Raw genomic sequence first — 16,693 nt, forward strand, 5'->3', positions numbered from 1 at the left:
CTATTTTTATTTTTATTTTTATTTCATTAATTTTACTATTATTTATTTCATTTTATTTTAATTTACATTACATTATTTTGTCTTATTTCAAAAATGAAAAAATAAAAAATAAAAATAAAAAATGACAAAATGAGAGAAAATTGACTCGCGGGAAAATAGGTTTACCTGCGGGGGTGCTAGGAATTGTGCGCGCGTGCATACGCGCACAGTGGCCGCGAGGCGTGTACACAATGCGTACGTCTCATCCGCATACCAGCACGCATGAGATGTGCGCACAACGCGCAAGTCCTTGTTGCACGCACGCACGCACGAGATGTGCACACAACACACACGTTTGATCTGCACACACGGTTCGGGGTTAGGACTTGTACGTGCATCTTGTTGCATGCAGGCGGACCGTCCGCGCATCACTTTATGCATGGACTGGTGCCACAGACTATTCGCATGCCGTCGGCGCTACAGGCCTTTGCGAATAGGCCCTTTGCCCCTGAGGCTTGCGTGCACGGCGCCTAGTACGCCTAGGCCCTTTGCACGAGAAAACTAGCCCTTATGTACGTGGCAGTAGGCTTGTCTGGCCAGGCTCTGCCACCTCGGGCAGGGCTCCGTCGTTGCCTTGGGCGAGGCGCCACCGTCGCCGGTGGAAAAAAAATTTTTTCCCTCGTTTTTCATGCCAAAACTCTTTTCTTCCTCTCTTTTCATCAGATTTCGTCACTTGGCACAAATCCAACGGTTCTGAAATTTTAAAAATTTCCCTTCCCCTTTCCTTCATCTCCATACTTCCATTTTTTTTCCATTTTTAAAGATTTAGAAAGAGAGAGAGAGAGATAGTAAAATAGTGAAAGAAGAAGAAAAAGAAAGGAAAATGCTGAAGGAGAAAATATTGAGATTTTAATAAGAAATCTAATATTACTTTCGACGTCCTAACGAGTATTTTAGATAAGTAAATTTAATATGATAGTTATTTTATCTGTTTTGCATACCTCTGTATTCAAATGAGTCGAATTGTTCTGATTTTCAAGAATGTTGTGTGATTTACTGATACTTGATGAATTTGCATGTGATAAATGTAATACGTAGCCTGTGATAATAAGAATAAAATAAAATAAAAGAAAAGGAGAAAAGTGAAATAAAGCCTACATGGTCCGAAGTGTATATGTATTGATGATATGCATATTGCGTCAAGTGTCTCGTTATGTTTTTTTATCTCTGAGAGGTATTTGTTCTCCTTGCCTTTTAGGGTATCTATTTTTCTCTCTCCTATCTGGTCTGGAAAGACGTAAGAGGACCACTCCAAGTGGATGACGACGTATTCTCTAACGAGAGTGGTATCACACTATCTGTAGGGATCACCTGTGACTAAGTAATATCGTGACTGTAGACTATTTGTTAGGACCACTATGGTTGGTACGACTGTGGTCGTAGATCATACCATGGTTTGGCTAGTAGGATGTGGGCTTGAGCAAATTGCCGTATTTGTATCTGATCTGGTCATTCCACTTGGACAGTTGAAAATCTGTATCTGTATCTGCCATCAGAGGTGGAAGTTTATAAGGATTTCATGAAGTATGACACGAAATATCTGAGTATTTCATAATTTATTTGATTTTTTCTATTATTGGCATGATATATGTATATTGATTTTCTGTGCTAATGTACTATTTTGATATTTAAATAAATGATTTTTCCTAATGATGAGTTAGGTACATGAGAAAGTTAAACGATAAGATAAAATAATAAACTTTTGAGATCTTACCATGTTAATTTAATACTATTTTTTTTACTGAGCATATGAAACTTACTATTTCCATTCCCCCCTCCCCCTTTCTCCAGATGAGGAAGAAAATGAGGAACCACAAGCAAACCTATATTTGGAAGTCTACGAGGATCCCGTGGATCTACAAGTCTGAGTGCATATCTGTTCCCGCACACTAATGAATTCCAGTAGCATAGTGAAATAAGTGGCCCATATGTTTTATATTTTGTAGCCACTTATGGCCTCAGTGATGTATTTATTTGGAATAATATATATGTATCTATAAGGAATTTGTTAGGGTTTTGATTCCGCTACATAAATATTATCATGCGCTCGTTATTCTTAATCTGTATCTGACACCCATTTGTCTTAATTAACACATGGGATATCACAAGTTGAGGGTGATATGACTGTGTTAGAGTATATTTGAAGGTTCCTATAATTAAGCCGATATTCCCCTGAGAGCATGATGGATGAGGGCAGGAAGATAAGAAAGTTTGAGTGAGGCCTCTGTCATGAGATTAGACAACACCTGTACGTATTTAAGCTCAAAACCTACTTAGCCGTTATGGCCAAGGCATAACTAGTAAAGAGAAACCTTCGCATCTTTCCTCAAGCAGTGGGGAATCCCAGACTTCTGGTTTCACACCGTAAACCAGTACCCACTACACAATTTTAACAAAACAAGAGGCCTAGGCTAGTGACTCAGCTCCTCTTCAGGCTCCGGTAACAGTACGCGGTAAAACTATTGTATATGTGGGAGTGCCCAACACTACGCGAGACAGTGCCTACGAAATCAAAACCAAGCCACATCTCCTATTTAGGACAGAGCTTACAACCTCACTTAGCAAGATGATAAAGTCAACCCGGATGTGATGGAGGATACGTACACTATCTGTAATCACCTTGCACATATTTTAATTGATATTGGTGCTTCACATTTATTTATCTCACCTATTTTTACACAAAACTTGAATGTATAACCTGAAAAACTAAATTTTGTGTTGTTTATGTCTATTCCTAGAAGTAGGATACTACTAGGAGAGATTATATACAAAGCTTGTATCATAGACATAGTAGATAGAAAATTGAGTATGGACCTGATAGAGATTGATAGACGAGATCAATCATGATAAATGATTCAGATTTGTACACGCAATCAGCCTAAACAAGACAAAGATCGGATGACCCTCCTTACTCTACATCGACGCGAATGGACTGTCAAGATCAACGTGGAATGGGTATAAATACCTCGTGTCGCAAGGAAATCTAAAGCCTAGCCGCCATCCCCCATCGAAGAAGAAGAATTAGGCGCCAAAGAAGAAGGCCGACTTCCAACCGTCATTGTACCGGAGCCACCGTCGACTACTAAAAAAGGTAAAATTTCTCCCTACCCAATTGGAATTCGATTCTGAGCCTCTCTGTGGGTATATCGGAGCAAGAGAGATGACAGATGAGCCAAAAATTCTGGGCAAAGCTTGGTGGAGCTACCACAGCTAAAACCTAAAAATCCCTCTAATGAGCCCTTTCCCACTTCCTGTTTCACGCGATTTTCTGACCATTATGTTCACCTTCCTTTTCTGTGTAAGTTAGTCAAAGAAAAAACCCCAGCCGCGAAGGAGGACCAACGGAGCCGCCGCACCTGGAGACCCCTCCGTTGGTAGGTTCGATTTTTTGTAATTTTTCGACCAATTAGGTCCCCTAACGTGTTTTTCGACAAGGTTACATGTAAAATCGACTAAAATCGACCAAAACTGACTAGACCAGGGCGAATCACCACTGCAGGCGGCAGAGCCGGCACCGGAGCAGGGTGGCGACACCTTGCTAGAACCCCAAAATGGGTATGAAAGAGTTTTGAACATCGATTTAAATTTTTGGGTATTTTTAGATATGTGACGAATATTTTTAATTCCACAAGAAAAATTTAAGAAACTCAGGGTCGTTAGGAGACGTATTAGGTAGTGTGGAGTCTTGAAACACCAATCCGGGTAAGGATCCCTCACCCTATTTCCCGTTATGGTAAATTGAGAATTAACGACGTATAATTTTATTTTTTTTGTAAAAATTTAAAAAATCCTAAAAATAATTACAGGCCACTAGTGGAGGCAGAACTAGTTAGTTCACAATTGTCCTGATTTCTTGTTTATTTTTTTGTATTGTTCTACTTGCTTGTTATCATATTGTGCATGTTCTTAATTTATAGTTTTTATGGTCTTATCAATTTATCTAGTTTATTCGGTTATTTGGTTACTCGATCCCTTGTTATGATAAGCTATATCGTCTACATAATTGTCGTCTAATTGATCTGTAAATATAATTAGAGATGTTGATATGTATTTATTGGTTGTTTTGTTGATGAGAATTTTTATGTGAAAGACTTACTGGTTACCCAATGAAAGGACGGATGGGCCCAGTATATATGGAATCCTACCATGAATGATACATCAGTCGAATGGAACTAAAAAGTCCATTACTGAAAAAGTACGAGAGAGATGGTTCACTTTCATACCGGACAAGATATCGAAACGATAGAATGTTTGACGTCCATTACCGTATGAGATATAGGGATGACCGGTTAATTTTTAAAATTAGATATTGGGTTCACGAGTAGGGGAACATCCCTATGGACCCCTACGGGTTCCAGTAAGCAAGTAAGAAAGAAAAATTATCATCTCTTATCCTCTTGTGCATGAAAATGAAAAGTTGCATGAATATGGATCTTCATAGGTTATTTTTTAAAAAAACTCGTAACGGTAAGTATCAAACAAATATTTTTAAATTAAATATATTTAATTAAAATAAGGGCTCCATTAGTTGTTCTTCTGATTTTTACCAATCTTCAGTTTTTTGTATTATTGAGTAGTGTGATATTCTTATTAGGTTAGTGTAATTCATCATTTAATTAACCATTTCAGATCAAGAAGATCAGGATCCAAATCCCGATAAGTAAGAAGACTGTGAGAAGTTTATCTCCCGAACCCCTTCAAAAGCTAATAGAGATTAACTCTAGGACATTTATCTATATGTTTTAAATCATTTATTTTTTTTACGAACTATTGTATTAGGGACATTCCCGTAACTCTATTGGACATTTTAATTTACTGTGTAAGAAATATAAATCCTAACATATTATTCGTTTCCGCATTTAAATTATAAATTTATTTCCTTTAAGGTTCCATATCTTTACATTAATTGTTGTTTTCACTAAGTTTACTAATGTGCTCCAATTTTCGGGATTTCTATTAATCGATTTACATTTTCATTTTTGATCCTCAATTTGGATGTAACAAAAGTCAAATCAATCTTGTGTTCATGATTTTTAGTTTTTTTTTTCTTAATTGATTCTATCATAGTTTTAGTCTAATTCATTAATTCAAACTAGAGTAACTTTTTGTTAGGTTTTATGAAGAAAAAAGAGAGAGTAAAGAAAAATGAATTTTGTTTAGGATTAAAGTTTTAATTGATTATATGTTAGCAAAAATAACTAAACAAGGCATAAGGATTTAAACTCTTTTCATTGAAAATTTTAACATTTTAGCCAAAATGATATTTCAGAAAATAAAAATTGAAAAAGTGCAAAGAACATTTTGTAATAAAATAATACTTAGAACTAAAATAAAAAATAAGGCAAATTTTGAGGAATTATTTGGTAATTTATTGTTGCAAATTTATTATAATCATACAATTAGTGAAGACAGGCGGAAGAAAATTGATGATAATATAATGATGTAATTATATTCAATTTTTAAAAGTAAATTTAAAATGCAAAATAATCAAAATTCTATACACAAATAAATTAGATACTACATATATTATGTAACACCCAATAATTTCTTTTATTTTTATTTTTTTTTTTAAATATAGTTATTTATTTATTTAATTTATTTTAATGAAAAAAATGGGTAAAAAAATTTGTTAAGGATTAAATTGAAAATAATTTTGGAAAAAAAGGGTGAAAATTTAGATTTTGAGGGTATTTTTGAAAGAAAAATAGGAAACCGAGGGTCAAAATATAATTTAAAAAAATTACCCCACATCAAATGCTCGGTCAGCAGCCCCGACCAACCAGGACGCGCCAGGTAGCAGAGGCTCTGACGCGGGAGGCCATGCCGGGAGGAGTCACGTGGGCGATCCGCGTGCTCGCAGTCGAACGGTTGAGATCCATTCCCACGCGCACGGACGATCCAGATTGAATCACACACGGACGGCCTAGATTGAATCGCGATGAACGGTCCAGATTCACTTCCTATTTAATCGCGATCGGACGGTCCAGATCAAAAGCGATGGACGACTTAAATCAAAAGTGGATGGGTATAAATAACCCCATCCGCACCCAAACCCTAACCCTAGCCGCCAAAATCCCTCGTCAGAGAAGACAACCCAGCCGCCGGGCAGCCGCCACCTACCGCCGCATCGGAGCAATTTTTGACCGCCAAACGAGGTAAAAATTTTACTCTTTGCTCAGAATATAATTTTAAACACACCCATGACCAAAACAGAGCAAAAGGACCGGCTAATTGGCCGAAAAATACTAGCAAAGCCCAACGGTGCCGCCGCGGGGTATTTTAAAAAATGCCTCCGATGAAGTCCTTCTTGATTCCCGTTCGATGTGATTTTTCCATCGTTGTGATCACCGTTTCCTTCTCTACAGGTTGACTGGAGCAAAACATCCAACCGCAACGTGAGCCGGAGGAGCCGCTGCACCGGAGAGCCCCGCCGCTGGTGAGTTTCGGTTTTCTATGTTTTTTCAGCCAACCGAAGGCCTTATGTGTGTTTTCTCGAAGGAACTGATACAAATTTGGCTGAATTCGGCCGAAAACAACCAACTCGAGGCGGATCGCAACCACAAGCGACGGTGCCGTCGTTGGAGCATGAAATAGCCACCGTGCCGGATTTTTAAAATTGGCTGAGTAGGCTCTGGGACTGATTTTTGGGTTTATTTAGGATATTTGTAGGTACTGTAAGTGCGTTTCAATTCCCAAAGAAAAATTCAGGAAACCTAAGGACTGCCCTTAGGTGCAGTAAACTATTTAATTTTTCGGCGTCAAATCAAGTAAGGACCCTCACTCTATTTCCTATCATGAAATTGAAGTTTGAATAAATGATAATATTATATTTTGTACAAATTAAATAGATGTTCATAATTAATTCTGGATTACTAATGGAGCTCGAACCGGACATTGTTCTTTATTAATTTCTGTTGATTGATTTTGCAGTCTAAAAGCATGATGGTTTCTGGTTTATCTATTTTATAGTTTAAATGCATGTATTATTGCCTTACTTGACCACTGTTTGATTTTGGGATCTAACATATGATTGCATTGCCGGATGCATATTTATTTATTTATGTAACTATATTTGATTTGGTAATGGAGACTAAGGGAAAACAGAAAAGGGGTGTGATCTAATAGACAGATAAGATGACAGCCTCACTAGATATCTTGGGAGATGGTGGACGAACCGGGTTCATAGGGAACCTTACCGTGAACGTTGTCTTATATCGGACGGGGTATGGGGACGGCCCGCTTCACCCTCATACTGGACGAGGTATTGAGGTTTAATGTCTTAGTGCTCATACCGGATGGGATATGAGGACAGCCCTGTAATTGAGATTGTTAAGGAAAAACGTTCACGTGTAGTGGGGACACCCCTATGGATACTAGTAGGCTAGTGAAACGAGAAACGGTTATGATTTAGTTTATTGTTAATAAATGTGAATTTATGATATATTCTATATTGCTGATCGTGCATGAAGTTATGATCTGTATGATATTATTGCTTATATAATTTGTTTTCATAAATTCCCCAATGATAAGTAAAAAGCTAAATGGTTTTATTTTTAATAAATGTATTGGTTTAAATTTAGTGCTCCATTGGTTGTTTTTTATTTTCTACCAACCTTTACTTCTGTGCCGGTGATATAGTGTAATGTCCTTACTAGACTAGTATAGCTCACCACTTATTTAACAATTTCAGATCAAGAGGACCTGGTTCCCAAGCCCGATTTGCAAGAAGATTGCGAGTAGATGCTAGATACTTTATTTTTATTTTTTTTTACTTTTCTCATTTCTCGTGTTTCTTTAAATAGATTCATTCCGTAATATTTGTTTAGTACTTTTAACTTATTGTCTAAGAGATGTAAACCTTAACTTTTTATTTCGCTTCCGCACTTAAATTATTATATATTTCCTTTTGAATTTCCGGGATTGTTACATATTAATCTAAATAGAAATTAGTTTTCAAAATAACAAATTTAGCTTCTTATTTATATGTTTACCTCTTCCTATTTAGGTCTAAAATAAATTCACATTAAGAAATCATTTACTATTTATTCACATTAAAAATTTAATTTAAAATTCTACTATAGTTAAAATATCTGATTAAAAAGTCAAGTAATTATAATTAAAAATTACATCGAAATTAAATAAATTAAAAATTTCTACTTGATTTATAATAAAAAAACATATGCAATTACAATTTTTACTTAAATTGATACTAAAATTATACAATTAATTAAAAAATTTATTAAGATTGAAATAAGTTAAATAAAAATCTACTTGGAAATTAAAATTAAAAAAAAAACTTAATTTTAATTTCTTTAACTAAAAAAAAAAGAGAAAAAAGAAAATCTGGAGCAGGCAAGCAAAAAGAAGGAACGCGAAAGGTTCGATGCTGTTTAATTTCTGTCCAATAATATGTCGCCACGTGGATGGGTTGTCCTATAAAAGCCAGTCACACATTAATACATATATGGCCAAAAAAAATCCAAAGCAACCGTGTAGGTTGACTCGCAGTCAGATCCCAGAGGCAGTAAGTATCTGTACCCTCTCTTCTTATTTGATTTTTAACATTAAAAATCCCATTTCTCTTCCCTCTCTCCCTCTTCCCCCATGTATATATGTATATATATGTACGTACGTATGGGTGTAAATATTGAAGATTTGACGCAGGCGAGAGCGGGATGGATGCAGAAATATGCGAATTGGGTTCTGAAGGTGGCGAAGTTGTAGACAGAGCTCACATGGAGGTTGACGATGATGGAATGCCTGCAAGAACCGGTACCCAAACCCTCTCTCTCTCTCTATATATATATATTTATGCATATACACACACACACGCGTAATACACATGCATCTATATATATAAATATATATCGATACTCATGCATTCAACATTTTCGTTTACTAATATCAACTCGGGACAAAAAAATACCCAGGAATACAATCTGCCATCTTTTTCTCACTGTAATTATGGATTAATTAATAATATATGTACGGAGTAGATTAATGAACCCTTAAGACCACTTAATTTAATTTTTTTATTTTGACTACTTTATGAAACTGGACTCTGATATTTGTTTATTATTAATTAATTAATTAAATTAAATGAAAGTCTAATATTAATATAATTAATTAAATTATATTTAATTACAACAATCTGGAAATAAAAATCATTATACTAATATGTTTAATGTCGCTAATTAAGATTAACTCATCCATAATCTAATTTATCAAAGTAATATATTTTGGAAACTCCCCATGACAGCAAGCTGACCATGGCATAAAGAGGTGCTGAGGGGGGGGGGGGGGGGACGATAATATCTTGAGATAGAGACCCAGCTCCTTTCGGGGAAATAAAATAAATGCTATATGTATATATCTATATATGTATATGTATATATGTATATATAGATATATATAACTCCTACCAAAAGTTTGAAGGACAGGCGTTTTACTGTTTTTTTTTTTCATTCCTTTTACCACTTTTGTGGTCGTGTATTAATTACACACACGTATATAAATATATATTTTTTCCCAATATATAATTTTTGGTGAACTATATATAATGTATACGTCTCAAATTAAAATTTTACTTTAGTAATGCCATTTTGCCATTTACAGATATGCTCGCAAGGTTTTTATTTGTCATTTACACGCAATTTTGCTTCCCCAGTTTTACTCCTGGTTTTTAGCAGTAACCAAAAGATAATACTATATATATATATATATATATAAACAGCTCTTAGGGCCATATTATTAATATACTGTATGTACTTTTTATTTAATATATATATATATATAAACAGCTGTTATAACATTTATTGAATGAAGACTTTTGAATAAAGAGTTTTGGAAATGTCACATATATATATATATATATATATATTTGCTGAGGTTTAAATATCTGTAAATGGGCGACAACCCCTTAATGCCATATTATTAATAAACTATATATACTTTTTATTTAATATATATATATATATATATATAAACAACTGTTCTAACATTTATAGAACGAGGAATTTTGAACGAAGAATTTCGAAAATGTCATACGTATATATTTGCTGATAGTAAATATTTTGTAAATAGGTGACACCCTTTAGTGCCATATTATTAATATATTGTATGTACTTTTTATTATATATATATGTGCGTGTGTGTGTGTATATATATATATATATATATATATAAAATAGCTGATTTTTGTGCAACTCAACAATTCAGATTGTAAATAATAATCAAACTTATATACTCCTGTTTGATTACATGGTAGTGTAACGGCATATAGATAATTATGCCATACAATCAAGCATATTCTTAAAATTAAACCTATACATTTTTACATGTATTAAAAATTAATTAATTTGCGCATTCAAATTAATAATAATACAATTCTATAAAAATATTGCAATGTAATATAATTTATTTTAACAAAATATACATTTCACAATTTGAACTTACATTTTCATACAACAGATAAAAATGTGTATCATACAGTTAAAAAATATTAATTCATCACTTTCATTTTAATATATAATTAATTAGCCATCATTAATTCTTATTATTAAATATCAATCAAGCCAGTCCATCAATTTGACTTAAACTGTTATGCAAAATATAATTAGGATTTAATATTAATTTATGTTTAGATATTTAAACGTAGGTCGTGCTGTGAGTAATTTGATTTGGGTCGGATTAAATTCTTTTAACATTTATTTGTGATGCGATAATTATGTCATAAACTGTGTTATTCAACTAATATTTTGGTTAGTATTTAATAGAATAAGTTAATAATTAATATTTTATTAAAATAAAAAAATATAATATATATATCATCTACACTAAAATACATAAAATTTTCCAAAAAAATCTACTAGTGAAGTAAAACCTCTTAGATAATAATAAATTGATCATTTTTAAGTAATAATAAATAAAAATAAAGTTCGTAAAAAATATTATTGAAACCAAAAAATATAAATAAATACGTCATCTACACTAAAACACATAAAATTTTCTGAAAAAATCTGCTAGTGGAGTAAAACTTCTTAGAGATAAAAGAGATATAAATCTAAAGAGAGAGCCAAAAAAATTTTTTTTATGTATAATTCTACATAATCTCGAACGTTATCAGTTTCGATACGTAGATCAAACGATACAATACAAACAAATTTTTTTAAATTCATAAAGATATAAAATAACATATAAATTATCATACTCGCATATCTACTATTTGAATCTCCAATAATTATTTCGATAATTATATATCCGATTTGATCTATGGACGAATTGTCTGGGAGTACAAAAAAACAACTACCTGGTTTATTATTTTATTTCATTCTCTATGTTACGATTTTTTCTTGAGAAAAAAGCTGCTTTCTCAATTTATTAGTAAAATAATTTTAAGTCCTCTACTTATATATATATATATCTTATATAGCTGAAATTATCTATTTATTTATTTATTTTGAAAATGCAGGGACAATGTGGACAGCAAGTGCACATATAATAACAGCAGTAATAGGTTCAGGAATTTTATCACTTGGTTGGGGCATTGCACAGATTGGATGGATAGCTGGTGTTTCAACTCTTCTTATCTTCTCCGTAGTCACTTTCTACACTTCAACTCTCTTGGCTGATTGTTATAGATCTCCACATCCCACCAATGGCACTAGAAATCACTCTTACATCCATGCTGTCAAAGCTTATTTAGGTAATTTTTCTAATAATTTTCTTCCATTTTAATTATACATAATATAATTTAGTATAAACGATTATGTTAATAGTCCCTTCTTCTGTTTTGCTAAGCTATAGTTTTCTCGAAACCTATAAAAATAGAAAAAAGAGAAAATATGTAACGAAAATATAAAGTTTCTACTATAAATATCTCTAATTCAGATATTTTAGAATGAAATTCACGTACGTTTGTCACGATAAAATCTGATACTACTTGAGAATAGACCATCTTGTAAAAATTTTCTTCTAAGTGTAATTAAATTTTCCTGCGTAAATTTTCTTATTATTATTTTTATTGTCCTCAAAAGTTTATAAACATTGACATATATCTCGGCTTGGTCCAAATATTTTCACATACTATTTTAACATATTGAGATAATAGATTTAACTTATTAACACGTTGATATTTTTTCTTTTTTCTCACGCAATATTTATATAGGTGGCAAAAAGTATAAAGTTTGTGGCATCTTCCAATATACAATGCTAAGTATGATGGTGATCGGCTATACAATCACCGCATCAATAAGCATGGTGTAAGGAAAATCGTTTACATTGTAATTCTAAACTGCTAACCACAAGTTTATTAATGAGGATTCAACTATATAAACAAATGTATTGAGATGCACATAATGAGAAGAAATACATGATTTGTAGGGCGATCGCGAAATCGAATTGTTTTCATGAGAGAGGACATAAAGCTTCATGCAAATTTTCAAATAATGCGTACATGATATGCTTGGGTATAGTTGAAATATTTGCATCTCAAATTCCAAACATCCACAAGCTCTCATGGCTCTCTACTATTGCTGCTACTATGTCTTTTAGTTATGCATCCATTGGGATTGGACTTTCCATTGCAACCCTTGTTTCAGGTAATATCCAAAGTCTTACTATACTATCCATTATTATTATGGTACAAAATATATTGATGTGTGTATATATATTGTTGAATGTGTCTCAAACTAAATAAAATCATTAAGAAATATATCAAGCGTACTTATTATTATAGGATAAGTTTTATTTGTGTGACTCTTTACGCTACACATACTAGAAGAAAAGTGAGATAGAGGAGATATATATATGAAAGAACTACGTAATAGTTCATCGACGAGAAAATAGAAACTGCAAGCAGTACATCTAATATGAAAGCATATCACATGTTTAAAATTCAACGTTCTTTTTCTCTACAACAATCTATGTTTTCAAACAAGGGTTTTGTCCAAGACGTTTTCGTGATTTAAGAAAATACAATTTGTACATGTTTGTTTATGCATGAAGAAAATCTAATTGAAAAAAATTATAAACAGAATCACATTGAGAATAATAGAATTTTTGTCATGCAATAGGGAAAGGGAAAAGAACTAGTTTGGGTGGAATTGAAGTGGGTGTAGATATTGACAGCGTTGCAGATAAAACATGGAGAATGTTCAGAGCCCTTGGTGATATGGCTTTTTCCTTTACTTATTCCTCAGTTCTCATTGAAGTACAGGTCTCTTATATATATATATATATATATATATATATATCCATTGTTTCCTTTTTTAAATTTCTTGAAAGAAACATTATGACATAATTTACAAACTGGGAGATATTTATTTGAAAATGAATGAGTTTGGGTTTGAATTTTCAGGACACATTGAAGTCAAAACCAGCAGAAAACAAAGTGATGAAAAGGGCAAGCATGATAGGAATATCTACAGCAACAACAATATATATTATATGTGGTTGTGTTGGTTATGGTGCATTTGGGAATCTTGCTCCTGGCAATCTCTTAACTGGGTTTGGGTTTTATGAGCCTTTCTGGTTAATTGATTTGGCCAATGTCTTCATTGTGATCCATCTAGTTGGAGCCTACCAGGTTCTTCACAGTTTAATCAATTCCATTATGATCTTTATTAGGGTTCTTGATAAAATGGGTTCATTTTATTTTTTCATTTACTCATATAATATATATTATATGACAGGTATTGGCACAACCCATATATTCTGCTGTAGAATCCTGGGCAAAGAAGAAATGGGTAAAGTCCAAATTTGTAAGAGAGGAATACCCAATTGGAATCTGCATTAACAACATGGAACTGAAAGTGAATATGTTGAGATTGACATGGAGAACAGGATTTGTGGTGATTGCAACAATTTTAGCCATGGCAATGCCTTTCTTCAATGACATTCTTTCAATGCTTGGAGCAATTGGGTATTGGCCACTGACAGTTTATTTTCCAGTTCAAATGCACATTGCTCAAAATCAAATCAAAAGTTTCTCAATCAAGTGGATTGGCTTGCAAATTTTAGGCTTCATTTGCCTTCTTGTTTCCTTAGCTGCAGCAATTGGCTCCATCCAAGGCATAGGCTCCTCTTTGCATCAGGCTAAACCTTTTAGTTATAAGGAATAATTAACCTTTAATTTCTATTTTTAAGTTCATTTATATTTTGAAGTGCTCAAGAAAATCTGCTGGATTTCTTGATAATGCTATACATTAGTTGATTCTATTGGTTTAATAAGAAAATTAGTTGTCTCTCTCAGAATTTTGCTTGTAGCAAAATACTCATTTACATTAAATAAATTCTACAGAAGTTCTTAAGATTCTTATATAATTATAGTTGGATTTATTTTTAATTCTTGAATTCATTTGGAATTGGATACATGATTGCTTGTGAAGTGAGTGTTTTGGGTATGTCCAGCTTTCAAATTTGACAATGTGCAACAACTTATTAATACCAATAGTACTAAAATTTTATTTTTTTAGATAAAGTAAAAATAAGACGTTAAGCTTAAGTCATTAATTTCAAAAAAAAATATATCATATCATCCGAATCATATATTCGTGGCTAAAAATTTTAAGTCAATACATACTTATAGATTTAGGGGATTGGATTTGGTTAAATTTTTTTGAATATTTAAAAAACGATTGACTTATGTTAATCAATTGAATTGATTAAATTTAATTAATTTAAGTGAAATCGAGCAAATCAGATAGTTTTAGTTAATTATATATGTAACGACCCGCTTTCTCTATTGAGAAAAAGATGTTATTCCACACACAACCTGATAAATTTACGTAACAATAAGCAAAAACTTAATATTCTATCATTCTCTATACGAAATTACAAGTAATGAGGTTTACAAAATTCTTTATATTATATCGTTATAATATAATTAAACTGATTCTACAAGACGAACTCTCACTATCACTAAAGATTTTTCAAAGTTTTTATTTGACTTTAAACTTACTCTTGATCTAAACTAATCTACATTGAGGAGGATGTGAATTGGGGTGTGTAACACTCAAAATTTGTATTTTTATTATTTAATTTATTTTAATTTTTATTAGAATTTTTGTTTAATTTTATTCTATTTTAATATTTAATTTATAAGATTTTAATTTAATTTAATAGAAATAAAAATAATAATAATAATAAAATAGGGTAAAATTATTTTTGGGATTTAACTGAAATTAATTTTGAGAAAAAGAGGTGAAATTTTAGATTCTGGGGGTGTTTTTGAAAAGAAAATCGAAAATCGGGGGTCAAAATATAATTTAAAAAAGTTGTGTCACGTCAGCAGCCACGTTAGCAGCTCCGGCCAACCAGAACACGCTGCGTGGCAAGGACGTTGATGCGGAACGGAGCCACGTGGGCGATTCGCATGCATGCGATCGAACGGTTCAGATCTCACGCGTACGGACAGCCTAGATCGCATCGCGATGGACGACCCAGATTTATTCCCCTTTTAATCGCGATCGGACGGTCCATATTAAATCATGATGGACGGCTGAGATTAAAAGGAGAAGATTATAAATAACATCACCCACACTCAACCCCAAACCCTAGCCGCCAGTACCCTCGCCGGAAAAAAAGAACCAGTCACCGGAAGAGCCGGCCGCCGCCACCCGCCGCCGCCCGCCGCCGCACCGGAGAATTTTTGACCACCAAACGAGGTAAGTTTTCTCTCATTAGCTCGTTTTTCGATACTGAATTCGCCTATGGCCAAATCGGAGCTAAACCACCAGTCAATCGGCCGAAAAACACCGCCGAAGTCCAACGGCACTGCCGTAGCTTCCCTCGATTTTTGCCTCCGATGAGGCCCTTCCCGGTTCCCATTCGATGCAATTTTTACACCACTGTGATCACCGTCCTTTTCTCTACATGTTGACCGAAGCAAAATATCAAATCGCGACTCGTGCCGAAGAAGCCGCCGCACTCGAGAGCTCCGCCGTCGGTAAGTCTCAGTTTTTCGTGATTTTTTGGCCCACTGAGGGCCCTAGGATTTTTTTATCACAGGAACCATTGCAAGTTTGGCAGAATTCGGCCGAAAACGGCCAACCCGAGGCGGATCGCCGTTGCGGGCGGCGGTACCGTCGCCAGAGCACGGCGGAGCTGCCGTGCCGGAATTTCGATATTGGCCGAAAAGGGCCCTGTGTCTGATTTGGAGTTTTTTGGGACACGTGCAGGTACCGGAAGTGTGTTTCAGTTTCCTAGAAAAAATTCAAGAAATTTAGGGACAGCCCGTAGGCGCAGTAAGAACCCAATTTCAGACCCCGAAATAAGTAAGGATTTCTCACCCTATTTTCTATCACGGTATTAAAGTTCAATAAATGATAAAATGGTATTTCATGAATTGTGTATAATTAATTAAGGTTGCTAATAGAGCCCGAATCTGATGTATTTTTCGGTCAGTTGTTGTTCTATTTTACAGTTTAAAATGCAGCATGGTATCTGATGTATTTATTTTATGATTTCATATGCATGAATCACGGTTTCATTTATTATGGTTTGAATTATTGGGAACCCGTTGTTGTCTTATTTGGTGTTCGTTACTTGTTTACGTGTTTATGTTTGATTGGATAATTGAGATCAAGAAAAATAGAAAAAGGTATGTGAATTGATAAATGGATGATGTCGACAGCCTAACTAGATATCCTGGGAG

General features: G+C 33.6%; 1 protein-coding gene across 2 annotated transcripts; it reads left to right on the plus strand.

The window, feature by feature from the left end:
- Positions 1 to 8,494: 8,494 nt before the first annotated feature.
- LOC110822058 (amino acid permease 8-like) lies at positions 8,495 to 14,324 on the plus strand. Of its 2 annotated transcripts, XM_088208235.1 has the most exons (8): positions 8,495 to 8,563; positions 8,704 to 8,811; positions 11,510 to 11,743; positions 12,206 to 12,299; positions 12,421 to 12,638; positions 13,113 to 13,255; positions 13,397 to 13,624; positions 13,731 to 14,324. In XM_088208235.1, exons 2-8 carry the CDS (start codon positions 8,715 to 8,717, stop codon positions 14,157 to 14,159), a joined length of 1,443 nt encoding a protein of 480 aa, XP_088064361.1. In that variant the 5' UTR covers positions 8,495 to 8,563; positions 8,704 to 8,714; the 3' UTR covers positions 14,160 to 14,324. The 2 variants fall into 2 exon arrangements, with proteins under 2 accessions (XP_088064361.1, XP_088064362.1); XM_088208236.1 differs by lacking the exon at positions 8,495 to 8,563 and having other exon boundaries at positions 8,589 to 8,811.
- The last annotated feature ends 2,369 nt before the right edge of the window (positions 14,325 to 16,693 follow it).

Source organism: Carica papaya, chromosome 7 (assembly GCF_054855325.1).
Source record: "Carica papaya isolate Zhongbai chromosome 7, ASM5485532v1, whole genome shotgun sequence".
Classification (NCBI taxonomy): Eukaryota; Viridiplantae; Streptophyta; class Magnoliopsida; order Brassicales; family Caricaceae; genus Carica; species Carica papaya.

Coding starts and splice junctions, on each gene's coding strand:
- LOC110822058 (XM_088208235.1), top strand. CDS start 8,715: ATGGATGCAGAAATATGCGAATTGGGTTCTGAAGGTGGCGAAGTTGTA. Junction 8,812..11,509: donor TGGAATGCCTGCAAGAACCG/GTACCCAAACCC, acceptor TTGAAAATGCAG/GGACAATGTGGACAGCAAGT. Junction 12,300..12,420: donor ACCGCATCAATAAGCATGGT/GTAAGGAAAATC, acceptor CATGATTTGTAG/GGCGATCGCGAAATCGAATT.